Source organism: Coffea arabica, chromosome 2e, assembly GCF_036785885.1.
Source record: "Coffea arabica cultivar ET-39 chromosome 2e, Coffea Arabica ET-39 HiFi, whole genome shotgun sequence".
In the NCBI taxonomy this organism is placed as follows: Eukaryota; Viridiplantae; Streptophyta; class Magnoliopsida; order Gentianales; family Rubiaceae; genus Coffea; species Coffea arabica.
In genome coordinates, this window is record NC_092313.1 from 72,274,513 (window position 1) to 72,301,981 (window position 27,469).

Here is a 27,469-nt window from a genome sequence, read left to right on the forward strand (position 1 = left end):
AACTCAAAACAGGGAATTTCAACAATGAACAACTTTTTGTCTTCTTATTTCATTACATTATGAGAAGTGCATATGCAATTCAATTTATAGTCATTAAACGAATTTATAGCTCAAACGGTACTGGAATGAGGGGATCAAATCATCAAAACACTCAAAAGCAAATCACATATTGGGGGCCCTAAAAAAGTTTGACAAAATACTATTAGGTTACGTTATCCTTATGATGCTGCCACAGCCAATGCAGGATAGCAAACAAGAAATGGGCACAGCCACGACAGCAGAGTTACCTTATCACCTTGCACCAGAAAGCCATTTAGGCCAAAAGCACTTGCCTACTTTCAATCTATCCCAGAAAACTATTTTAGATCTTTTGAACACAAGATGCAGTAATTCTTATGAACACCTGAAGCAGGTTCACGCCTTGGTAGTAAAAACTGGCCATCTTCAGGACCATTTTGTTGCTGGAACTCTGGTCAAGTGCTATGCAAATCCTCAATTTGGTAGCTTAGACTGTTCGATCAAAGTTGTGCAACAGGTTCCCAATCCAAATGTTTTCGTTTGGAACTCAATGATTAAAGGGTGTCTAGATAATGAAGAGCACCGCAAGGCACTATCATTTTACTACAGGATGGTAGTTCTGAGTTGTAGGACTAATAATTATACATACCCGCCTCTGTTTAAGGCTTGCAGCATGGAACAAGCTGTTGAAGAAGGTCTGCAAATTCATGCTCATGTGGTAAAGAACTCTTTTGTTGAAGATGGCCATGTTAGATGTTCTGGGATTCAGATGTATGCATCTTTTGGACGGGTTGAGGATGCTCGAAAACTGCTTGATGCTGGTGGGGAAACAGATGTAGTCTGTTGCAATGCTATGATTGATGGCTATATGAAATGTGGGGATGTTGATGCTGCAAGAGGGTTCTTTGAGGAAATGGTGAATAAGAACATTGGCTCTTGGAACGCGATGATTAATGGTTTCATGATAAATGGAATGATTGACAAGGCAAAAGATTATTTCAATGAAATGCCAGAGAAAGATGAGATTTCTTGGAGTGTCATGTTGGATGGCTATAATAGAGGAGGACAATTCAAGGAGGCTTTGGAAGTTTTCACAGAAATGCAAAGGGAAAATGTCAAGCTAAGGAAATTCATTCTCTCGAGCGCTCTCGCTACATGTGCAAATTTGGGGGCTCTTGACCAAGGGAAATGGATTCATACTTACATAAGGAGAAATTCAATCCCATTGGATGCAGTATTAGGAACTTCTTTGTTAGACATGTATGCTAAATGCGGACGTATTGACTTGGCATGGGATATTTTTGAGAACATGAAACAGAAAAAGGTCTTTTCTTGGAATGCAATGATTGGGGCACTTGCCATGCATGGTAGAGCAGAGGATGCATTTGACCTCTTCTTCCAGATGCAGAGGGAGAGGTTCAAGCCAAATGACATCACTTTTGTGGCTATTCTCAATGCATGTGCTCATGCTGGATTGGTAGATGAAGGTATGAAGTACTTAAACGACATGAAAGAAGTGTATGGAGTTGAACCCACTGTGGAGCACTATGGCTGTGCTGTTGATATTTTGGGCAGGGCTGGGCTTCTTGGTGAAGCACTTGAACTGATAAACTCTATGCCCATGAAGCCAAATGCAGCTGTTTGGGGAGCACTTCTAGGTGCTTGCAGGATTCACAAAAACATCGAGTTGGCTGAGAAAGTGGGGAGAATCTTGCTTGAGATGGAGCCAGAAAATAGCGGGCGCTATGCATTGCTATCAAACATCTATGCAAAGGCAGGAAGATGGGATGATGCTACGAAAATCAGAATGCTAATGAAAGAAAGAGGGGTAAGAACAATTCCTGGAAGAAGCATGATTGACCTGGATGGGGTGGTCCATGAATTCAGAATAGGAGAGCAAACACATCCACAATCGAAGGATGTCTACTTGATGTTGGGACAGATCATGAGAAGACTTCAATTGGCAGGCCATGTACCAAATACATCACAGGTCTTGTTTGATATTGGTGAAGAAGAGAAACAAACTGCCCTCAGATACCACACTGAAAGACTTGCAATAGCTTTTGGACTACTTAAAACTGCACCAGGATCAACTATTCATGTCACAAACAATCTTAGAGTATGTGAGGATTGCCACTCTGTTGTCAAGCTTATTTCCAAAATATACAGCAGGCAAATAATTTTGAGAGATCGTGTGCGATATCATCATTTCAGTGATGGGCATTGTTCTTGCAAGGACTTCTGGTAGCTCAGGTTGTTTGTTGATGCCAAAGCATAGGATTTCTTAGTGAATGTGAGTTCACAATATTCCTAAATGTACTAGATCAAAGTGCCACACCTATGTCACAGTGCCAGAAAAGATTCTATCACTCGAAGAGCTAAGCTGTAAAGAGGGATCGAAGCCGATAACTGCTCAGAGAAAATCATCAGATGATCGTGAGGATCCATTTTTGGATACCCTCCTCTTTTTCTCTGCAAAATCAAAGGAAACCAGGCACATGTCAGAAGCAGTAGAGGTGAATAGCGTGTTTGGTTTGCAAAATTTGCTCCCTGTCCAATAAGAATATGACAATCTCAAGCAATCAAGCAAGAATCCTTGTAGTAACTATCAATTTATGTTCAGACAAGCAAGCTCATTTTCCTTCTCAAGCTCAAATTATGACAGAAACAGGTCAAAAAAGACCAAAGAATATGAATTTCATCACACACTCCTGGTTGCAATTGCGCCATATTGCACAACAACGGGTGGAATCAGAGGTTGTAATGAATTTGATGAGCTCCAATGAGGGATGAGTTCCTAAGGTTCAAGAAATCTACATTTTTACTATGAAACCAACGCCCGGAACTTCTTGTCATTGCTGGCACCATAATGAAACCAACACATGAGTCTACATCTATACTATGAAACCAGCACCTGAAATTCTTGTCATCACTGGCATATATCAATTACACCACCACCTTATAATTTCTTTATCATTCCTTTTGAAATCCAGTTCATAGATTGGACAAGTAAATGGAACCGAGTTTATTTTAAAAGACAAAGCTCTTCAATTTGTTTTTTTTTTTTCCGAAGGTTTTATTCAAGTTAATTGGTTTTTATAATATCTTTATATTAAAGATTGAGTAAATATTTGGTAAGTTCTTCTTTCTTATGCTCTGAGTTTGTCTAACATGCCATGTCAAAGTAGTACCCAATAGAAAATTTAGGCTTGTGATTCCATTCATTTTTGGCTCATTTATTCTTTTTCTTTTTCTTTTTTAAATAATTTTCAAGTGTTTCAATAATATTAAGTTATATTATTCCCCCCCTTTCTTTTATTTGTCTGAGATTTTCCCCCACACCTTAGAATATGAAAAATATTGTCATGGTGTCTCTTGAATTTAATTCTTAGTTTCTATCATAATGCTTCGAATTAGAATTCTACATCTGAACTACTCAAAAGCAAAATTATGCTATTGTGAATTTGTAATCATCATTATGTAACATTTTCCACTTTCTCATCCTTATTAGATTTATTCTTCGCTCTTGCAAAATTTGTCGGTTTTAATACTAACTATATCTCTGGCTCCTTCTTAAGGGTTTCAATTTCTCTTTCAATTTTACCTTGACGGAAAACTTGCATCGGATAAGGGAGATATGCTAAAGTGCTAACTGCTAAGGCTACCTCTCACGAGACTCTTCCATTGGTTCGAAAACAATTATTAGACATGCCTAGTAGTTGCTCTAGAGCGACATAAAATTTTTCGAAAGGATGAATTGCAGTTGCTTGGATGGGAAATACAGCACTAGTAGAATGCAACATAGATATTTGAATTTTCTTTACCTAGGAATTTTTTTTTTTTAAAAAAGGCAGGAAATAAATGGAAAACCCAAAAATAAGAAAAGAGAGAAAAGAAAATTTGTATAACTCCAACGAACGCACTGATAAGGTAAACCAATCTGCAATCACACAAACTTTTTTCATTTTCCCCAAACTACCCAACAATTTCTTGGACTTCTACATGACAACGATGCAATTATCCTCACAACCCCATGGGTACTACTGCCCTGTAAGATCCAATTGCAACTGAAACCGATTCCCCGCCACTCATAAGCAGAGCCAAGATTCAAGACTGAGAGTAGCGTAAACCGAAACACACACTACTCTAGCACTCGCTAGAACAATGGCCTTGAGAACAATCTCACCACCCTTTTCTACTTCTTATCCACAATCCCATTTGGCAGATTTCTTGTTCTTGAACTCACGATCAAGAAAGTATTTCAATCAGTGGCGCCAATATCCAAAATCCCTTTTGTTTTCAGGGCCAAGAAAGATGGGCTTATCCTTGAAAGCCTGTGTGAAGCTGGAGGAAAAAGGTGATAAAATTAGCACTCAAGTTGAGTGGGGAAAGGTATCAGCAGTGTTGTTTGATATGGACGGAGTGCTATGCAATAGTGAAGAGCTATCAAGAAGGGCTGCTGTTGATGTTTTTGCTGAAATGGGAGTCCAAGTCACCACTGAGGATTTTGTGCCCTTCATGGGAACAGGTAAAAATCTCATCTTTCATATACTTCTAAGTCGAATTTTGAGGGGTTTTACTATTTACTATCCTTTGTTGCATGTTTCAATAGTTAGTTGTTTGCTTATTTGAATGGGGTTTAGAAGCAAATGATTGTCCTCCAACTCCTTTTTTACCCCCCCCCCCCTCTGCTGTTTTGAATTGCTGAAATTTGATATCCTGAGTAACCATTTTATGAGACGACTCTGAATCTGTAAAAAGGCCTTTCATGCAGGGAATATCGCATTCTTTTGTACATACATCTTAGAGTGCAAATTATGGCGTCTATACTCTATAATCATTGTATGGCCAATTAAGAATGGAAATGTTAGGACTTAGGATCAAGTTTACTTTGCAGCATTATGTGATGAATATATAACATAATATGTGATTTTTTTTAACTGCAATAGAAGAAATAGTAGAAGCACCTAAGAGAATAAAGATTAGGAGTATTGCACATTTTGGAAATCCATCTTTTAAATGAGCACTCCCATTTTGTGTCCCCTTCTCTATCTATTAAAACTGGATTCCAGTGCCTAAAATACTTTGAATAGGTGAGATTACATGCATTCCTTTGTTGAACTCATATTTATTAGCATTTAAATTCTTCAGAAACGTTTTCATTTATGCTGTTGCTTGTAAAGTACTACTTTACAACTGCAATTGAACCCCACAATGAATTTTTTGGGTGTGCCTATGGTCACTATTTCACAATGACTTGATAAATTTCCTTTGTTCCCTTTCTTATTAAGTATAACGTAAAGGTACCCTTTTTGTTTTCTATTAAGGTAGAAAAACCATCCCATGCTACTTCAGATTGGAAAACATAACAACTTCATACAATTCCTGTTACTATTTGAATCCTGATCACGGAAATTTGGGTCCCTGTGTCTATTGGGTAGAAAGGAAATAGGATTTTTGTCTGTGAACTTGTATACTTCTGAGCCTGCATACCAACTCTAGTCAAGCTGTTTAAACTAGGTTGAGCTGTAGATTGCCTGAAGCCACATTTCTTTCCAGAAGCTGATTCTCACCCATCATGATTTTACTCTGCTGGTAACTACTCAATTTATTAGGAACCTTAAACAGGCTGTATCAATTAAGCACTTCCTCTTATCTTGTGAAGGAAGAAATCTCTTCTGAGTCCATTAACAAAATTTTGTCCCTTTCATCTGCATACTAAAAATGTCAATTTGCCAATATAAATATTTTGAATTTAGATACTAATCTACTAACTTGATTACGTATAGGCGTTTTCAGTTTCTAGTTCATGTGTTTGGCCAGAATTTGTTATTTTTTTTGGTTCCTCTTCGATTGCTGAAATAGCTTTTTCATTTCAAATTACTCTGTATGTTTAGAAGATGGAAGTTCTGGATACTAAATGCTTTTGAAAGTCCTTCATGAGGCCTTTGACTCAACTTATTTGTCTGTATCATGAGATCATACCCATAGTTATACCACCTATCCTATGAATATCCTTGATGTCCACTGCACTCCACCTCTTCCCACTGACACTATCTTTTGATATAGAACATATTTCTTACTTGTTCTCTATTTGATTTCCTTATATATGTATTAGGTGAAGCAAACTTTTTAGGAGGAGTTGCTTCTGTTAAGGGTGTTAATGGATTCAATCCTGAGGCAGCAAAGAAGAGATTTTTTGAGATATATTTAGATAAGGTTGATGAAACTGTCTAATTCGATTTATCACTTTCATTTATTTTGTAGTCATAGCAAATCTTTTTCCAATTTCTAGTAACTGGTATTAGACCATGACATCCACAATACCTACTGTCTTGTAGTATGCGAAACCAAACTCTGGGATAGGTTTCCCTGGTGCCTATGACCTCATTCAACTGGTGAGTTGGTAGCAATAGAGAACTTGATATTCTTTTATTTCTGCTATTGTGACCTGTTATCTCATTTGATACTGCACAACAATAGTGTAAAAGCAATGGCCTTAAAGTTGCTGTGGCATCTAGTGCTGACCGCATCAAGGTTGACGCAAATCTAGCAGCTGCTGGTTTACCAGTGTCGATGTAAGCTGACGTTTTACATGCAATAATTCTTGCATGCCAAAAAATTGTGAATTACAATACTGCCACTTCATGCTCTACATCCATTCTGTTCATAAAATAGGACAAAGTTAAGAATTCTCCCTGTCGTAGCTGCACTTATGCAGCTGAATTCCTTAGGAGTTCTATCTCATAAATATTTCTTGAAGTCTTTTAGAATCTTAACAATCATGAAAAAGTTCCTTTTTGCCTGCTCTTTATCTCTTGACCACATCATCTTTATCCTTGGTTCAAATAAGGCAAAACATAAAAAAAAAATAGATGATATCTAAATTTGGCTGTGAAAATTTTAAGAAAAGATTTTTGGCACCCATCTCTTAATATGTTCGGAGTAAGAAACTCTGGATCTATGAGATTTTGGGTTAAAATTCTTGATATTTTGGAATTTAAAATTTTTAACTAAATGTTGGCGGATAGTAACTATTGATTCACAGTATTAAATTTCAATTCATTAGGTTATAGAGTAAATAAAACCTTTACCCAATGAAGTCCACTGCCTCAATTGAGTAATGTTAGAGAAACTATTTGTGGTTTGCCATTTAAAGGGTTGGGCACCCTGAGAAACTTTAGAATTCCTAATGTTAACAATTATGTGTATTTGCAGAAATTTATGGATGATATGTATCTACTTTTCTCTATGGACTGCAGTTATCTACTTTTCTCTAGAAAATTACAGCTATTTATGTAGTAAAAGAATTTCCTGTGGAAAACATTAATAATGCTTCTTAAAGAAAAATGCAGTAGCACAGAAGTAAAATTCAAACCATATCAGGCATATTGTTAGTGTTTAACATTTTCTGCTAAATAAGTGTTTATCATGCAAATAGATGTTTTCCACTAATCCAACCAAGCAGCAGTTGTGCATATTTTATGAATTGTTGTAGGTATAATTGGCATATTGCTTAACTCTAACAGATCTTCTGTATTTCAATAAAAGATTGGAAGTATGCTAAATTCCACTCAGAAACACAGTATGTATTTATCCATAACTAATCAAATATTTGTTAGTTATTCGTTCACAAGATTCAGAGAGAGATAGAGCATGTGTTAAAAGGACCCCAGATGTATACTTTCAGAGATAAGATATCTGAGTTTGTCTGTGTTAGCCATTTTAAATGGTTAACAGTAATTATGTGCCTGTTTTCTTGTTCTATGATTTGTCTACTGTTGCATTGAATGGTTGAAAAGCTTAGATTCTTTATTTCTGGCTTGAATCTAGTGAGAGAAAAATTTTTGAATGGATAAATTGAAACTATTTACAATAAAAAATTGTATTGAGTCTTCTCCTAATTTGCAAGAATAATAATTTGTGATTAGGGTTCTTAACAATTTTTTTAGGGACTTAAGCTGAAACTTTTTCTAATGTTTCACTTGTTAAATGAGAGTACTGGACCTTGAAGTACTTAATTGAGACTTAATGAATATTTGATGGCTAAATTACTCATGATTATCATATCCGTACCCATATATATGAGCTGTAACTCAAAATACAATGCTTCAACTGACTAGCTCTGAGCAGATTTCTCTTGATCTGGTCCTTAATGCTCAGTTTGAGACCACAAATTTACCACATGTACACTTTTAACTTGCTTGATCTGGTCATACTTTATGTAGGTTTGTCTTGATCTTAAAAGGATTCCTACTTTTAACAGGTTTGATGCTATAGTGTCTGCTGATGCATTTGAGAATTTGAAACCTGCTCCTGATATATTTTTAGCTGCATCAAATATTTTGAGTGTACCAACCAGTGAGGTATGGTTGCAGATTATCAAGGTTTTTTTGGGTATAGTAGGTTGTCTTTTCTTTTTTTCCTTTTTTTCTTTTATCTTTCAGTATTTCTTTTCCTTTCAAAGTTTTACATGCCTTTGAAGGCCAATATGACATGCTTCAGATGTGCATAATATTATATTTCTAGAATTCATGTAGACATACACGAGGAAGTGTCTAAAAGTGTGACTGTGGAAAAAGTAAGTTTTGCTCTATACAACTCTGGAGGCCATGGGATCTATGAATGTGATGAAAATTAAAGCTTTGAAGAGCTAACTCTTCTTAGACCTTATAGTGCATGAGACTTTTTCATGCAATCTATATTTTTACATTGTTTTCCTTCGACCTACATGGAGTGTGGATTACATTAGCATGGTAGATTCCATGGACGTTTGACTAGTTCTTTAACCAAAGACAACTTCTCATTTTACTTGTATGGTTTCATTGCACTCTTATGCAGCCATCAGCTGCACCATTGAGTAACTGGCTTTCTGAAGTCTAGACAATTCAAGCTGTCTTTTTCTCAAGCTGCATTGTTTGAATTCAGAACTATCTTGATAACCTATATCTTTATGCAGTGCATTGTCATTGAAGATGCCCTAGCTGGTGTGCAAGCTGCAAAAGCAGCACAAATGAGGTAGTTTATAGATGTTTTTCCTTGTATTGGAATCTCTACTAAATTCTTCTTGTTTATATGTGAATATTGTGGATGCTTTTTTCTCATGAACCTGTCACTTTGGTGTGTATGTGCTGTCTTGGTTCTCCCTAAATAGTCTCCTTACTGGACTTATTTCAATTAATTGTAGTTAATATGCTTGCAGGTGTATAGCCGTGACAACAACATTATCAGAAGATTCACTGAAAGGAGCTGGTCCATCTCTTATCAGAAAGGATATAGGCAGCATTTCACTTGATGATGTACTCAGTGGTGGCTCTGGTTGTCATAGTATGTAGTTTCTAGAACATAATATGGTACTTTTTGTAGCATTTCTTAATGCAAATTGGTGGCACTAGCTTCGTCTGAGTTGTGGGAAGAACTTCAACTGAGACACTTGTAATGAGTATTACATGTAAATGAATGCTATAATGTTCTTATTCGATTTATGGAAACTGAATTTCCTGTGAGCAGTATGAATTCTTACGTGTTAATTTTTTTACTATGAATTCCTTAAGAAAGCATAAAAAAAAAGATTTTGTTATATTCATTTATGGAAATCTTTCATCCGGTGGTGGTTGATATGCAGTAGCTAGTTGTAAGACGAGATCTCATGATGACAAACCGTTGCAGATATGAAGGTGCAGGCGTCTATTCAATTCATTGACCATTCTATTGAAACCTCACCTGTGTCCAGTGGAGCAGAGATTAGGTCAATACTGGATAAATATTCAAGTAAGGATGCTGTTTCCTCAGTTGAAGGGTAAGAGTGATACATCATAGCATCTTTCCATTTAATATCCAAGTTCTATAATGTTTACCAGGGATTGATTAATTTTGCTATTTAAGAAAATTTGAATTTTCTATTGTTGGAATGTCATTCTAAAATGAATATTGATGAAGAAGAAATCTAGAACTGGAAGTAGATTTGATTTTTTGAACGATGAAGCCAATGAGAAACCTGAACTTATTGACGACAGACAGAACTAGTCTCTAAAGCCTATAGATCCTAGTCATAAATTTCCCTCATAGTCCCCTGATGAACTTTCAAAGCACCAATGAAAGCTCATAGTGATGTACCACATGACGAGGAAAATGAATTTTTCCTTTTTCCTTATCTTATGATAGGCCTACAGATGGGACAAAGTATTCATGATGGTTTGGCTCGCCCACTTGATAACTAAGTAAATTTCATTCTTCTAATCTTGCTTGGACTTTTCATTTCTTTGAAAATCTATTGGGTACTTTTCAGCTGTATAATAAATTTAACCGCAAACAAGCAAAACATATGCTGGACATTTGTCAAACTCTTTTATGAAGTTACTGAAGCAATTTATCAACAGGTTTCGGGGTTCTAGGCGAGATCTTCTGAGATATGGCAGTCTGGCTGTTGCTGTTGGTTGTCTTCTTTTCACCATCAACAACTGGAAGGTAATACTTTGTTTGATAAAAAGTTAAGTTAGAATTCAAACTTAACTATTTTTGCTTCTTGTAACTTAGATGTCATTGTGTCTTGGAAGCTGCTGAATTCTGCAGGCAGTGCAGTACGCATCTCCTAAAGCTATCTTGAATCTATTGTTCGGAGTTAGCAGCCCTCAATGGCAAGTCAGCAAAGGTCTTGCAACTGTGATAACATAATCTTTAATGTATTCTTGCTGCCAATTCTTTAAATCTATTCTTCCATTTTTTCTCTTTTAAAATTTCTTATGTTGCCTTTTTTAATTCTAGTCAGGAGTTCTTGACAAAAAATATGCATGTCATTTGTATTTGGCTGATCAGACATTTTGCTTTTAGCCACTTTATAGCATTTTATCTTCTGATTTTGGGGTGGGCTGTATGAACAATTGAACACAATACTACAATGAGTTATTAATATTTTATTTGGTCACAGATGAATCTGGTTCAGTAAGAATCCAACAATTTGTGGACTATATAGCAGATCTTGAGAACAGGTAGACAAATATTCCTTGCTCTTCAAGATTATCATATCTTTGCATTTTAACATTTTCACTCTAATTTCTGAGCAACGTACGAATTTGGTGTAAAAAGAACTGCACGTTGTGTATCTTTGATCTGCTTGATGTTTTGAATTCATTATTTTTCTTAACATCTTTCCTAAATGGCTTCCTGTTATCTTTCATGTCTAAGTGGAAGAGCACCAGAGGCGCCTGAATTTCCACCTAAGCTCGACTGGTTGAACTCAGCTCCTCTTCAGCTAGGCAGGGTATACATATTACTATTTAGCTTGAGCATTTTTTTCTTTTTTGCATCTATGCTTTGTGGTATTTGTTGATTCTTGCTGCTGACAATTTCTTCTTTTCTTCTATTTATTTTTCTTTGTCATCTAGCTAGATACTTTTGCATGTCAATATGTGCTTATGAATGATCTCTTCATTTTGTGTTCTGGTTGTAATACAATCTGATGGATTGAGGAAACTTCCTTCTTTGAAATTTAGGTTTCATTGTATTGTTGAGGACATTTTCATATAATGTATGCTGTGCTTGGAAACAGTTTTCATCTGTGTGAAGGAAAATGTTCTATTTTAGTAGTGGTGAAAGAAGATCTCTTTTCTTTTATCCTCTTCTGAACATGTGGTATTGCTAAACATTTAGCCATAGACTACCAAGGAATCTGTTTTACGGGTAACCATTTCTTAATTATATTGTGCGAGGAAATGTGTGTTTTATGCAGTTGCCTATGGCATGACTGGTGATTTTTACGCTTATGCTACCTTTGGGGGCCATTTCTTTATAGGATCTAAGAGGAAAGGTGGTTCTCTTGGATTTCTGGACATATTGTTGTATAAATTGTATGCACGTGCTACCAGATCTGGACTATTTGGAGAAGAAATACAAAGATATGCCTGTAAGATATTACCCTTTCAATTTGTGATTCTCCTCTATTTGCTTCTGCTCTTTCCTTATGAACCACGACTTCATTTTAATTCTGTATATATAGTGCATCTTCTTTTCTTCTACAGTTTCGATATTATTCCAAACCTTTGCTTTGACTTTGACCTGGATAAAAAATAATGGCCATTGCCTGTTTATTCAAGTGAAGCATTACATCAATGTGTGATGAGCAGAATCTTGATGTAGAATTGTCTGGCTGGTGCTGACTATTGAAGATTATTTTTGTGTTTTCCTAGTTCACAAACTATTATTACAAACATCTTACCATAGTGCTAAATGTTCAAGACTCATCCACACAGTGCCTAGATGACACACTTTTATTACTACAGACCTAGTAAAAATGGTATATTGTTTTTTCTTTCAAAACATTTCTCCTTATGAATGTGTAGTCTAGGAACATAGGGTCATCAATGAAGAATGAAATATAGGAATCAACATGATTTTGTAAATAGTGTCCAGTTTTAACTTATAAGTAGGTACTGGAGGATAACAAAGTTACTTGAAAAGCATAGACGAGAGGAGTTGGATGATAATAAATGTGAAAAACAACACGCCTCTTTGGTGATAGACCAAGGTAAAGTTGATCAATCATCTCCACTAAACTTGTTGAATCATTTGTTCCATCACAGAGGAACATTTATTTGAGAACAACCATATCTACTCCTACATAGTTTGAAGTTGTTTCCTTTTATCCAAATGCAGGATTAGAGTTCATACTTTTCTTGGCTTATTTGGACTCGGTAATATACATGCAAACTACCAAAAAGCTAAATAGATCTCTGCAGACAAGAATTGTAAGGAATACCTACATTTAAAAATTAAAGTACAGTGCAAAGCTTGAAACCCACTGAGGGAAATCTGGTTGATACTTTATTAAGTAGTTTGAGTTATTTCAGCTTGAGCTGAAAGAAATATTATGATAATATGTGCTTTCTTAGGAAGATTCAAGTACACTTGCACTTTTTCAGTATTTGTTGTTGTTGTTGTGTGTTTAGACCTGTATAATATAAATTTACATGATTTTCATCTAAGCAGATGCCATAATGTGGCTCCTGAAGTAAATCACATCTTGAGGCCATGGCTCTTTTTCTTCACAATACTATGCAAAGTTTGGGTTATCTACAAAGTATATATTTGTTCAAAATAAAAGGAATGTTGATGCTTTTATTAGGGGCCCATAGGTATAGAAGTTGAAAGTCGACTTTTAAAAAAATCGACTACTCCATTTCCTTATTTCATGTTACTTTCTTGTTCTTCTTTTGCAATTCATGCCAATATTCTCATGCACACCAGACATAATCAGAACATATCATCGTGCATAATCTTCCCAAAGCATGAGGATTCAAGGATGCATCTCCATAAGTGGTTTAACCTTTCAAACAATATATGCAATGGAAATTGAACCACAATACACTTTTGGGATTCAAACCCAAAACATTTTCTATCTATAAACCTTCTCTAATCATAATTCATGGGTTTGGATTAGCCGGTGTATGGCAATGTTGACTTCAGCTTACTATCCTAACCTTGTATTTCTTGCAACCTCGATGTCCAATGAAAGGTCCTAAGCTTTCTGAACTTTTTGTGTTGGAATGTTCCTAATATATAGTTGGTATAATTACTCATTGACTGGGATCGGTTACAGTGGTTTTGAGCTGTGCCACATGGATACTGATTATGTTTGATCTTATATGTATGTTTGGTTGTGTTGTGAGAGTTTTGTGAGGATTTCAAAGGAAGAAAGAGAAGAAACGTAAGTTGGGAGGGGGGAAAATGGAGAAGTCAATTTCTAAGAGATCAACTTTGAAATTGATTTCTTCAAAGTCGACTTCCAAGTTGATTTTTGAGAAGTAGACTTTTATATTTAAGGAAGCCGGTTAAAAATATCTATACATTTCTTTAATTTGTAATTAAAACAGCAATATTGGTGTAAATAACCCTTGGAAGTTGGTCGACACCAGGAGCTGTCTCTATGGTTTTGAAAATAAAAGGAGATTGCATTTAGATTAGCAAGGGAACGTGATACTCTGACTGACAGAATTTTTGTTAACACCCAAATGAATTTGCAGGGCTTGCATAGTTCATCTAAACCTTGTTCAATGCACTGCTTTAAAACCTATATATTATGAACCACAGCTGGTACATTTATGACTGTCTTCATGCAGTTTGTTGTTGTGGGGGTTCATTCAGCAAAGTTCGATAATGAGAAAGATTTAGAGGCAATTCGAAATGCAGTTCTGCGGTACAATATAACTCATCCAGTAAGTGCTTTTATTGTACTTCAGCATGATCGGATTTTGATATCTAAAAATTTGGTTTCTGTATTACTTTACCCTATCAAAGTATAGTTCTTGTTCGTCCATTTCCCTCTGGGTAATGGGAATATGGTCCATCAACAGTATTGAACAACAGTTAAGGTTTTCCTGAATTGAAGCTACAGTGATTTTCCAAAGAAATGCTGGTTATATGCAGTAGAAACCTTTTGTCTGGACATAGAGGAGTGATTGCCATAAATTTTAGTCTGACTGAAAAGCTATCAGTATCTCTTTTTTAGGGTATTTAAGTGGTCAACCAACTGTAGGCAAGACATTTGTATCATCGACTGCAAGTCTTCTAGGAATTGAAAGAGCTCCTTTAGATGTCTTTTCTCTTTTCTTTTTTGAAACTTCATGCTATTTAAGTGGGCATCTAGTTTTCTGATTACCAAAACATTGAAAGCATATAATGGGATCTTCCCTTCGTATTTGATGAATGTACTCCTTGATCATTTAAATTTTGTCAGTTGAATTTTCCATGCCCATCTGCTGTGTTCTTGTTGACGGCATAAATAGCATAACTTTCATATTTGAAAATTCAAGTCAATGACCCATTTTTGATAATAGGTGGTCAATGATGGAGATATGAGTTTATGGAGAGAATTAGGTGTTAATTCATGGCCTACCTTTGCACTCATTGGTCCAAATGGAAAGCTTCTTGCGCAGTTAGCTGGTGAAGGTCGCCGAAGGGTACTATAGTCTTTCTCAATCTTTACAACCAATTTCCCTGTTTCAATTTTGTTTTCAATCACACATGGTACTACAGTATAAATGCCTAAGTTATGAATTACATTGACCCCAAATCAGCTCGAGCGTTGTTTATTGATGGTATTGATATTTACTATAGCGTAGTCTTTCTTTGTTATTTGCACTAATTCAGGATAGTTGTTTGTTTAAATTTACTCTTTTTCTTCTGATGTTCTTCCATTCTTGTTTTCTTTCCTGTCTTTCTTTTGCAGATTTTTGCTTTCGAGTTTGATGAAATTAATATATCTAAACTAATGCTAAAACCAGGCAGATATTAATGGATATCTCCAATAACTGGTTACTGAAATCTAGTTTAGTTCTTTAGAATTGTATTCTAGCAGATATGCTCCCTTTTAGTTGGATCCTCTCCAGTGCTTGTTCTAGAAATTGTTTTGTGGTTGATTGTGAATGTTAACTTGTGCGATCAGTAGATGTTCTGCCAATGTGATGAAAGTGTTAAAAAGGAACTAAAAGGTTTGACTTTTCTTTCTTCCCAAGGATCTTGACAATCTGATTGAGGCAGCTCTGCTATTTTATGGTCAAAAGAAGATGTTGGATGGCTCACCTATTCCTTTGAGGCTGGAGAAAGATAATGATCCTCGTTTATCTACATCACCATTGAAGTTTCCGGGCAAGCTGGAAGTTGATGTTCTCAACAACCGGCTATTCATTTCAGATAGCAATCACAACCGAATAGTGGGTTCTTATTCTCTTTCACCTATTCGTTGTGCATACATGCAGCGCTAAAGACACCCCCCTTTGTTGTCACCAAAAAATTAATAATAGAAGAAAATTCATGTAGTACGACTCATTTAAGATATCCCATTTTGAATGCCATTGTTGAAAAAGAATTAACTTTATGAGACATGGCATTTTCCATGTATAGGATATGGCATTTAAGAATTAACTTGTATGAAACATCTCAAACTTGGACTCTGATCTTGTTTGTTTGGCATAGTTGGCATAGAATATTAGTGTAGCAGAAGCTAGTTCTTGCTTCAATCTTTCGGAACTTCTATTTTATTTTCAAATCCTGTTTGAGGTATGAGTTCATTGAATGCCACCTGTGGATAACGAAAATTATCATGCTTTAAATATTTTGTTGGCAACTTTGATAAATTGACATCATGCTTCTTTAGCTAAGTGATTAGCATTCTTACATAACCCTTTTAACACCTAGAACTGGAGGGTAGATCCTATTTCATGTTCCAAGATGTACTTGTTTTAAAATTATTCTATAGGGTTATAATTAGGGAAGATTAAGTTACAGGGAGCTAGCATGATGAAATGATGAAGAGGGCATAGTTTCAAATTATTTATTATAAAGGTCATTTGTACAAAATTCTGTACATGTATTGATCAATGTATGCAAAAAGCTGTACATTTGTACAAAAATCAGTACAATTGCCCTTTATAGCAATTAGCTGAATTGTACATCCTCTTGATTATTTGCTTCTCCCAGCTTTCCCTTTCTAGTTTTCCATATAATTAATCATCCTGGAGTTTGATTTCTTGCACAGCGCTTTACTCACACCCTTATTCTATCAGTCATAGATGACCGTATATTGTTTATAATTCTTACTAAAATCATGAAGATTATAGAGTTCTGTGAATTGATCAACCTATGTTAGATTGTAAAATATGACACAGAAACTGCTAAATGCTGTCTCAGATTTAGTGAAAGTTAAGAAAAATTTTTGCTTCCTGAGGCTTCTGCTATCAAGTATCACTTTCTGGTTCAGCTGGTATACTCATTGGAAAATACAAGCTTTCTTTGTGCCAGAATTACTATTTTGTTGAACCTGTTGTTAAGGGCTTTATAAACAAATATTTGTTCTGCATGTCTAAATGAACCTAAAGGTACGGGAAATAAAAAAGCTTCATTGACTTATAGCACAAATTTTTATCCTTCCACGTTGCAAAGTGCCTACCATCTTTTCGTCAGAATGCTTATGGCTTTCCATCACAAATTCTTTTCCTAGGTAGCATGTTGGTTATCTTTGAGTCATCTCTGACTTCACCATAATCTGTATGCTGCTGCACCTTTTTTTTTTTTTTTTAATGAGGCTAATTAGCCTAGTTTTGCTGTCTTGTCACTTGGGGAGTACAGGTAGTCACTGACCTTGATGGGAACTTCATAGTTCAAGTTGGGAGCTCAGGAGAAGAGGGTTTACGTGATGGCAACTTTGATAATGCCACCTTCAATCGCCCACAGGCAAGTATCTCTTCCTGATTTTATCTCGGTTGAAAAATTGCAATTTCAAACTTTTTTTAGTATTATTCTCTTAAAATATGGGTTTTTCTTTAAGTTGCTTCTGATAGCTTCAAGGTTTTGTTGTCCTAGGGACTGGCTTACAATGCAAAGAAGAACCTTCTGTATGTAGCAGATACTGAAAATCATGCATTAAGGTAGCTGCTCTGTTGCGAGCTTTTTATTTACTAATGGTTGTATTTGTTGTCCATATGTTATATCTTTCCTATGTACCTCATCCTGATGGAGAAAAGCTATTAAATGGCTTTACCGTTAAAAAACTTTTCAGCTTGTATTATCCAATTTCATGAATACCAGATGTGGTTAGAATCACAGGGTTCATGTCCTGATTCTGTGACTTAAAATGTCAACTAAACAGCAGCTTATTCCATTGGACATGGAGTGGATGTTGCATTCCCCTTACATATTATTTTTTATTCTTTACCAAAACAAATATCGTTTGCTTTCTTACCAAAGAACCCTTATTTTCTGGAAGAAAACTGAGAGCCAGGCTGAAGTTGTAATAATGATAAAGGTGTTACAATAGCCATATTCACCAAGTTCTTATATTGGAATGGAAAACAATAATTATGAAACAATTTGCTGCAGGATACTTTTTGTTCTTTGGGAGATAACAAAATTTTCGATCTACTTTGGAAAATCACGTGGGGAATGTTGGATATTATATTATTTTCTGCTAATTTTGTGGTCCACTAGTAATAATGTGGAGAAGATTGAATAGTAGTCCTATTAAAAGTTTCCCTTTTTATACCTTCTACATGATCATCATCATGAATTGTCTGCTAAGGGATATTTTACAGTAGACAGTTCACTTTGGGCTTGCGGTTACTGGGTTGCTTAATTGATAGAATACATCACATTGTTTGGATAATTTTAATATGTTAAAGCCTATTTCTTCAGAGTGATTGATTTTGTCAACGACACTGTTCGAACTCTTGCCGGAAATGGAACCAAAGGGTCGGACTATGACGGGGGAAAAACAGGAGATGCTCAGGCAAGATGCGAAGAACAGTTCTTTATTACATGCATATATAGAGTTCATAGGTTCTGGCCCTGGACATAGAATATTGACATGAGCATGCATTTATCTTGGTAAACTCACATAATTATGACAAAAATATTATGCACGATGTAGGCAGCTATCCTTCTAAAAATATACACTCCTTTTCAATGTTTTGCAGCTTCTTAATTCTCCCTGGGATGTCTGCTTTGAGCCCCTGCATGAGATTGTTTACATTGCGATGGCCGGTCAGCATCAAATCTGGGAACACAACACCACCAATGGTGTTACAAGAGCATTTAGTGGTAATGGATATGAGAGAAATTTGAATGGTTCTAGGTAATACATGTAATTATGCTTATTTACATCATAAAAATGAGATGATGCTTTAAGCTAACCTCAATTTCTCTCTGAATTATTTAAAGATTGCTTTTTCTCATGCGGAGTTTATTTTTCTCGAATATTAACAGAACAGGCATATTACACTTCTTGTTTCCCTTGTTGGTCTTAACCTCTGTGCAATTGATTCTAGCAAGATGTGGATGCTGTGTCAACAAATAGCCTGCCAGTTGTCTTTATCTGTATGTCCAAAATTATTACTTTTCTTCTGGCTTGCATGTCTAAGCTAACTGAAAGGAACTTGCCAATATTTTACTTTGAAATATTTTGGCTTGATACTTGCTGTGCCATTCTTTTTCTTTTTCATTTGGTTATATTCCCAGTCCTGAGTGGTTACTGTATGGCATCTTGTTGCTTTATGCTCCAGTCAACTCATGCTACTACACAATTTCAGCATCCTAGATCATACCTCTGTTTTCAGATTAGAAGCACAATCACTCAATCTCCCAATACAATCATTCTTGAGAGTGACAGGAATGAGAAGGAGATAAGCAAAGAGCAGCTTGTGGCAGCTCCATTATGGACAAACATATGCTACATTTTTACTGTTTTCAGCTATCTAGTGAATGATTTAGACATGATGCATCAGATCTCCTGGCAAGGGACAACTATATCAATTCTAAGTTTTTAATGGCGCAAAACTCATAATAATGGATGATGATGATCTCCGTCCTAGTAAATTTTGTTGAATAATTACCTCAATCATGAAGCTAATCATGTTAAATAACACGTGATTTATGTTTGTATGCACTCCAATGTAAATACCAAAAAGAAAGAATATCAGATATCAGTTCCATATATCTGAAATATATAAGATATCTAAACCCACATAGCATGTAACATGTGAAACATATATGAGCTGGATAACCTTGTACTTGTATACAGTGCTTAATTGCCATTTTACGTTTCACGGAGTGTTGGTGTTGCTCTGTGTAATTATTGGCAAAACTTACTATAGAATATTGTGGTCCTGGTGCATATTCATGATCCCATATCAATTCCCAGGTCACCTTAGATACCCCAATTGCTACATCTGAAAGCCAATGAACTCTTGAGTGAACTCAGTAAAGTGGAGAATGATTTATATCTGTTAGATACCATGGAATCTGATTAGGTGAGCTTTGGCTGTGAATAAATGCCCTGTATTGAAATTGTGGAAAGGCAAAGGGTCAAATGACTAAGTATTCATGTTGTTAGACTGCAGAGATAAATAGAATAATATCTTTAACAACCATTTCTTTTAGTGAGGTAATGATAAATCGTCTAAAGGAACAGAAAAGTGTCGAGCCACATTTATTACAAATATACGTTTACAACATGAGACAACTTAGTCATGATCTGGATGTTGCAATAAATCACATTAAAAGATGTTGAAGAGGTTTACAGGTCTAGTGGCTTTTGAAGAAAGAGCATGTGTCATGGACTCTATCTACATGTGAAGCTCAATGTAATCTTATCGCTAAAAGAAAGCTATTGCCTTCATTCTTTAGCTTTCTGCTGCAGAAGATGATAATGTGAGTCATATGTCAGATAATGATTCATTTATCCACCAATCTATGAGTGCATATTGATGCAAGACTCTGTCCCGATTTCCTTTTCTCTAAATTGTTTTCATCCTCTGAGTTTTACTCTTCCTTTGTTCATTTATTCATTTATTCGTACAGCTTAATGAATACATCATTTGCGCAACCTTCTGGAATTTCATTAGCTCTTGAGTTTTACTCTTCCTTTGTTTGTTTATTCATGCAGCTCGATAAATACATCATTTGCACAACCTTCTGGAATTTCATTATCTCCTGGTAATATGTTGGAGCAACTTCAACATTTAAATTGTCCTCAATTTCTTCAAATAAATATGTTTTGTTACTTTTTGCCAGTCTTACATCTTTTAATTGGATTATTAGATTTGAAGGAAGCATATATTGCTGATAGTGAAAGTAGCTCAATTCGAGCACTTGACCTAAAAACAGGAGGATCAAAATTACTGGCTGGTGGTGATCCAGTTTTTTCAGAGAATTTGTTCAGGGTACTTTCTCTTTTAACTTTTTCTGGTGAATTCTTAACCCATTTCTCTGTTCACATCCTGAAGCACAAAGGTCCTTGATAGCATAACTTTCTGGTATGCTGCAGTTTGGGGACCATGATGGAGTAGGCTCTGAAGTACTTCTTCAACATCCGTTAGGTGTCTACTGTGGAAAAGATGGTCAGATTTATCTGGCAGACTCATATAATCACAAGGTCTGTTCTGATCTTGCTTTAAAGTCATACCAGAAATAAGTTATGAGCAGCAATATGATACTGAATACTGAGCAGTACTTTTTGATATAATTTATACCTTCAAGAGTCCTTTTGGAATTGAATTCCAGTATGTTTTCTACACACTATTCTGGAAACTGGAGATTCTTTGAATCATATGAACCCTGTCATTGTTCAAATATGCAATTCAAATTTGCCATGTCAGTTGATCCATGATCATGTCAAAGAAAAAAGATATGCACCATGTAGGTTAAGCACATAAGCTGATACTTTCCAGAACTAAGTATTCCTTTTATCTAGCTAAATTTGCTCTTGATCCATCTTATCTTTTTGTTCATCTACAACACTAACATTACTCTGAAAACAATAGAGATTTAGATTTTCCGATTTTCATTTGACAATATTTGGACTAATCTATATTCCATTAATGAAAATGAAACCCATAAAAATTCATTATGAGATTATAATTATCCTGTCCAGGGGTATGGCATATGCAGAATTGGTATATAAGAACCAATTTTGTTTATATCCCTAGTGCAATTACCATTTAATAATGTATTAAAATACGAAATGACTGTGAGCTTAATCAACTCAATCAACTTCACTGTTGCAGCATAGGGCTTCTTTTAATCTAAAATTTGTAACAATTATCCTGGAATTTGTTTATACTTCTATTTTTAGTACCTATATATGCTGAAGTGTGCTTTATATGTCAGATCAAGAAGCTGGATCCAGCAAGCAGAAGAGTGAGTACGTTAGCAGGTACAGGGGAGGCTGGTTTTAGGGATGGAGGGGCACTGGCAGCTCAGGTTGGAAGATCTTGCTTCTATGTTTCAACAGATGTATGATTAATTGTGTTGCTAGAATTTCATGATACTGCTTTGGTTGGTGCTTATCTATTTCCGAGTACACGAGGATGCAACATGATTCCTTTTCAAAGCATGTGATCATGCAAATAAATTTTCATCTACAACTTACTGATATGTCTGGGAGAAATGGTGTTAAAAGGTACTTGGCTCCAAATCAGAAGATCATGTGACGTGATTTTTCTTCTGATGTATCAAACTTTAGTGGCGTATTGTCCAAATAATTGTAAAGTTCTTCAATTAACTGCTTCTATGGCATTATATGTGGAAAATGGGATATAAAGGTCATTGTGTGGATATTTTATTGTTTAAATTGTCTGCTGTAATATATACCACTTCCAATTTCCACTGAGACCCAAAATTTTCTTCTGTGCTGCATGACACCTGAAGCTTTTCCAAGTTCAAAATAAATTCTCTCATAGGTGTTGTCAGCTATGATATCATTGCATAGTTATGTATAATGTTGTTGGGATTTAGATACAAATATCGAGTCTGGAAATCTGTATGATATATCTGGTCCTCACAACAAGAAGTTTCTGAACTGAAATAGCATAAGCAGTAAATGAAAATAGAGTTTAGTAATTAAGGAAAATTTATTGATGTGAGCGAAATAGTTTGTTTGTTTTGTAAGTGGAGGCCTTGAACCCAGGACCTCCTGCTTACAATCCTTCCCACCTTACCACCCAACCCAACCTTGCCCCCCATGTGAACGAAATAGTTTGAATATGACTCTAGCACTTGGTAAGCACATGACAAAGATGGTCTTACATTGTTACTCAAAAGTAAAATGGTTGAGGTATATCTTGCTTTCCCTTTTTTTTTTCCTTTCATGATATTCTATAATACAAGATATCCTTTTTTTTTTCCAGCTTTCAGAGCCTTCTGGACTTGTTGAAGCAGAAGATGGTAATTTTCTCTTCCATCATATGTTGAAGCATTCTATATTATAGTTATCATAAATTCTTGTTATCTTCTGGTTTACATGATTTGCATGGTTCTTATGGTCTTAAGAAATGCTTATAACCTTATTATATAACCGAGGAAAAAAAAAATCTTAGTTGTAACTAACATATTATACCATGAACTGCTAATTTTTATCGAATCATTGGATTGCCATGTCATTTCAGTGTTATTGCATACATCATTTTTCCTCATCCACAACAGCCAAGAACGATATACAAGAGTAAGTGGAGGGAAATTTGGTGGAAGGGACATTAATTGCTGCTGTCAACAATTCCTGATGATTTTCTGTTGTTCAAAGTGTAATGATCCAGTAGTCATTATTGTTATCTCTCAACAAAATGCTTTTGAGACCGAACTTCAAGCATCGAGAAATCTCCAAGTCAGAATATGTCTGGAGAAACACTCAGAAAAAATGCATGATGCAACGAGTCTGACATGCAATACTACTTTCAACACTTAAATACACATTCATATTTTAATCCACCATCCATGAGAACAAAGCCCACGTGTATTTTTGCATCCAAGATGTAGATTATTGTTTCACTGAAGTTTAATGTGAAGTAGCCAATTACTAATCTGACACTGTAGTTATGAAATGTCCACGCTTCTCCATATTTTTATTTTGTGAGTGTTATTGTAGGTTCCTGCTGGAATGGACAAATGGGGTGTAGGAGGGAAGAAAAAACATAACCCTTGTTATTGGTTGTACAAATTTACTTCTATATTTGAAGTCACAACTTTCCTGTTGTGAGTCCAAGCATTTTCCTCTATCGATGCTTGATCATTTTAAATAATTGTTATTGATTGTGAATTTGAAAGATTATTCTTGATGAAGTTCTACTGTATAAATGTATAAAAATTCATCTCATACCTATTTCCTGCATTTCTTTTAGATTCTATGAGAAATTTATGCATAGCGTGTGTGACAAATCTCCATAATGTTTTGTAGGAAGACTATTCATAGCAGATACCAATAATAATTTAATTAGGTACTTAGACCTCAAGACGAAAAAGCCTGAGCTTCTTACATTAGAGTTAAAGGGAGTTCAACCTCCTGCGCCAAAGTCAAGATCCTTGAAGCGCCTTAGAAGGCGATCTGGAGCTGATAAAGAGACCATTGTCATAAATGGTGGTTCATCCAGTGAGGGTAATCTAATACTCAAAATATCAGTGCCTGAAGGATACCATTTCTCGAAGGTTTCTCCCTATCTCCTGTCATTTAGTTTCTCCATTTTTCCAAAACTCATTTTTCTTTTTATGAAGTGGAAAATCCTTGTTATCTCCTTAAGCAACAGTATTATCCCTTATTCAGGAAGCACGCAGTAAATATAGCATCGATGTTGAACCAGAGAATGGTGCTTTTATTGACCCTCTGGAAGGGAATCTTAGCTCAGAAGGATCTGCGGTGCTACACTTTAAAAGAGCCTCTCCTTTATCTTCCATCGGGAGAATCAATTGCAAGGTATGCTTCTGGAAAGCTCTATGTACAGGCTAAGGCACTAGTTTACACCTCCCTGTCTATTATTATGAAAAATGAGTTGAAGTAATTATCTTCTAATTGTACATAATCGTTAGATTTGCTGTATTTGAGGCCCTGTGGCATGGCCTTGGCCCTGGAGTTGTTCTCTGGCAAAAGCTCCAGTACAAGATGTAAATTGGAGAGTCCAATTAGCCTTAGTTATCCATGCTCTTTTTAAATACTACAGCAGTTTGTTCTTCATGCCTAGAACACAAATTGATCCAAATTGGAAAACCTTGATGCTTCGGATTTTAGGTGAAAGTCCTGATTCAGAATTTCACCTGCCCAATCATAATAGCTTCTTGATATTTTTCCTCTCCTTCATTAAGTACAAAGTTCTGTTATGACTGCACCTTTTACTAGTTTCTCGCTTTATTAATGTACTGCACCAATGCTAACAGCTTACATGCCAAAATTACACTAAACTTAGTGGGAGTTCATTTTCAAGGCATATAATCAAGAGAACGATCTAGATTTTGTGTCGAGTTACTAATCAAATTGGATGTTTTGGCGTGATTTATAGGTGTACTACTGCAAGGAAGATGAAGTATGCTTGTATCAATCTTTGACCTTTGAAGTACCATTCCAAGATCTGAATCCAAACTCTGTCCCAGCAGACATCACCCTTCCTTATACTGTCAAGCCAAAAACAACTAGAAGTAGCTTAGATGTACCAGTTGCCCGTTGAGTATAGTATGGACGTTACAACTCGCAGATGTTCACTGCAGATTCTCTATGAACTCCCGTCAGCCTGGACAGAGAACTGTTTTATTACATATAGATTAAGGTGTATACATGTTCTTGTACCATTTAGAAATTTAATTAGCCTAACGTTACCAATTGTTCCTACATCACATTCTTTTCCCCCTTGAAACCATAAGGCTCAATTTGTAGAGAAAAAAAGGGGTTGGATCCCACCATCTCATCTCTCTCCCTTTTGTGTTTTGTAATCCTCTTGACATGCATATCCTGTAATGTAAAATTCACATGTAATGATAAGGAGGTGTCTGGGGGTAGTACAAAATGGTCTTGAGGGTGGCTGCAAAGAATCATTGCAACTTTGGACCCTTTTACATATAACCAGTTGAGGGAGAATTCTCTTCTCCTATACATGAAAGGATAAAATATGTACTTGTACATTTGTTCTCTGGAGGGTGGAATATAACTGTTTAGTTTTCAGATTTGTATTGCCAACGATCAAAGTGCAAAAATATGCTGAAATTTGGTTGTCAAAAGTGGTCATGTGTTGAAGAAGAAGAAAAGCATATTCACATGCCTGCTTCAACCATAAGTAGGCCTGTGTTCTGCTGTCATAATTATAGGGATGGATGTCTTGTGTTCCCATTCCTTGTGGCCTCATTATTTGCTGGAGTATTAGTTAATCTAAATCCCCATCATTATGTTTGTGATAAGCAAGGGATAAAGTAAAGACTGCGCTCTCATGTGATCAATCATTATGCTTTTTTTGTTTTAGGAAGCAAACGCCGAATTGACACACCCCAACAAACATGGGCGGACTAATACATGCATTTTTCAGGGTCCCTCCCCCCAAAGAGAACCCTTTTTTTTTCTTCTTCTTTTCAACATCTTTCTTGTTATGAGATACTAATTTGTTATTTTGCGAATCTACAAGGTAAAATTCCTTCACGTTCTGCTCTTTTGTTTTTCTTGCATTGGGAATAATATGTTACAAATTTTTTTTTTTCTGCCTGTTCCATTGAATGAATCTTCTTCTTCTTCTTCTCCTTCTTCTTTTTGGTGGGGTGTGGGAAGAAGATGAATCTTGTTAACAGAGAAAGGAGTTTAATTAAGTGCGATTGATTTCCAATTATAATAATATAACCTTACTTTGAAGCTATCCTAAAACTACAAGAAAAGTTTAGCAGCAGAGCACAGGTGATTGAGACATATTAAACACTAAAGTATGATTGGTTAGGGGATGGTTTATGAGCAAGGTTTAACACCAGAAGGCAAAAATATATATACTTGTTTTTTTTCCCAATTGAAAAATAATATCTGCAAGTAGCACTTGATTAGCTACAAAACCCTTCCTAAATGCCAAGATTCCTAAAGCTATCTGTTTCTGTAAAATTAGGAACAAGAAAATTCCCAGAACAGTGAAAAGAGTAAAGTTATTTTGGAAAACTTAAGGCCTGATGGATGATTTGTTAACCTGATGGATGATAGTTTTCCATGATATGTTAACCTGATGGCCGAAAGTCAAGTGTATACGAAACATAAGACAAATGGATGATTTGCCCCGTCAAATTCAAGCAAAATATAAAAACTTCTTTGGTATTGTCTAAATCAAGGGATTTAACAATTAGTATATTTCTTATCCATTTACTTGTCTTTCATGGAGATTCACGACCGACTTCTTTAATATTCTCTCAGTCACCTTCAGATGGTTTAGTTTAATCGCAACTGTTTAGAAGATTGATGAGTTAATTACGTCCATCCATATTAAGAAGTAGAAAAAAAAAATCTCAAATCATTGATTGCTAAAAATATTTTTGCAGAAACAAGTTGAGCAAACTTTTTAACAGTTCCTCATGGATGGATATCACTGCAAGTTAGATATCTGCTGTTGCTTCTTCTCATCATGTATATCTAATGCAATCAAAAAAAAAAAAAATCAATTATTATTAGTCTCGATCTTTGTCTTGAAAATCAACTTAATCGGTAAGAGCATTAGTCAGGTGACTGTCAGACTCTTGGTTCGACTCTTCCCTTTTCCCTCTTTTCTTTTGTAAAGTTCGGAGTCTCCCCTCCCTTTGGCCCCGAAAAAAAAGTAATTATCAGCCTTTGACATAATATTACAACTTGATTAAAATGTGGGTTTCATGTATTGAAAAAATTCAAAGAAAAATTGTCAATTTGAATGTGTAAAACATAAAATAACACTACTAAACTGCAAGATTAGATGATCCAATCCTGAAGCAGTCACCATCATCCAATGGGTCAATAAGAGTGGCCACAATTTGCACATTGATAATTGGTTTTATGTTAACGAGGTTGAGATTAGTCATCATAATCCATTACATGATTAAACCTAAAATATTGCATTTAGATAAGACCAAAGTGATCTACATTATCTCTCCGGCTCCTTGTTTTGTCCTCTATAATTTACCATACGGATTCTAAATTGTTAATATAATAATGAGG

General features: G+C 35.5%; 2 protein-coding genes across 8 annotated transcripts; both read left to right on the forward strand.

Moving 5' to 3' along the window:
- Nucleotides 1-223: 223 nt before the first annotated feature.
- LOC113732982 (pentatricopeptide repeat-containing protein At5g66520-like) lies at nt 224-2,722 on the forward strand. The gene has a single exon (XM_027259068.2). The coding sequence runs from the start codon at nt 224-226 to the stop codon at nt 2,264-2,266; it is 2,043 nt and encodes a 680-aa protein (XP_027114869.2). The 3' UTR covers nt 2,267-2,722.
- Nucleotides 2,723-3,936: 1,214 nt separating this feature from the next.
- Nucleotides 3,937-25,498, forward strand: LOC113732983 (protein SUPPRESSOR OF QUENCHING 1, chloroplastic). 7 transcript variants are annotated; one of them, XM_027259069.2, is made up of 28 exons: nt 3,938-4,546; nt 6,137-6,237; nt 6,360-6,416; nt 6,502-6,596; nt 8,285-8,384; nt 8,978-9,036; nt 9,221-9,345; nt 9,688-9,817; nt 10,398-10,485; nt 10,591-10,669; nt 10,946-11,006; nt 11,203-11,278; nt 11,810-11,920; nt 14,133-14,228; nt 14,850-14,972; nt 15,528-15,725; nt 17,140-17,244; nt 17,374-17,438; nt 18,202-18,295; nt 18,483-18,640; nt 20,450-20,499; nt 20,605-20,726; nt 20,831-20,938; nt 21,673-21,765; nt 22,692-22,728; nt 23,735-23,982; nt 24,098-24,247; nt 24,828-25,498. In XM_027259069.2, the coding sequence occupies exons 1-28, from the start codon at nt 4,183-4,185 to the stop codon at nt 24,990-24,992; spliced, it is 3,258 nt and encodes a 1,085-aa protein (XP_027114870.2). In that variant the 5' UTR covers nt 3,938-4,182; the 3' UTR covers nt 24,993-25,498. The 7 variants fall into 7 exon arrangements, 6 of the variants coding, with proteins under 6 accessions (XP_027114870.2, XP_027114871.2, XP_071937076.1 ...); XR_003458936.2 differs by lacking the exons at nt 24,098-24,247; nt 24,828-25,498 and adding an exon at nt 23,426-23,532 and having other exon boundaries at nt 3,937-4,546; nt 23,735-23,950; XM_072080975.1 differs by lacking the exon at nt 6,137-6,237 and having other exon boundaries at nt 4,340-4,546.
- Nucleotides 25,499-27,469: the final 1,971 nt, after the last annotated feature.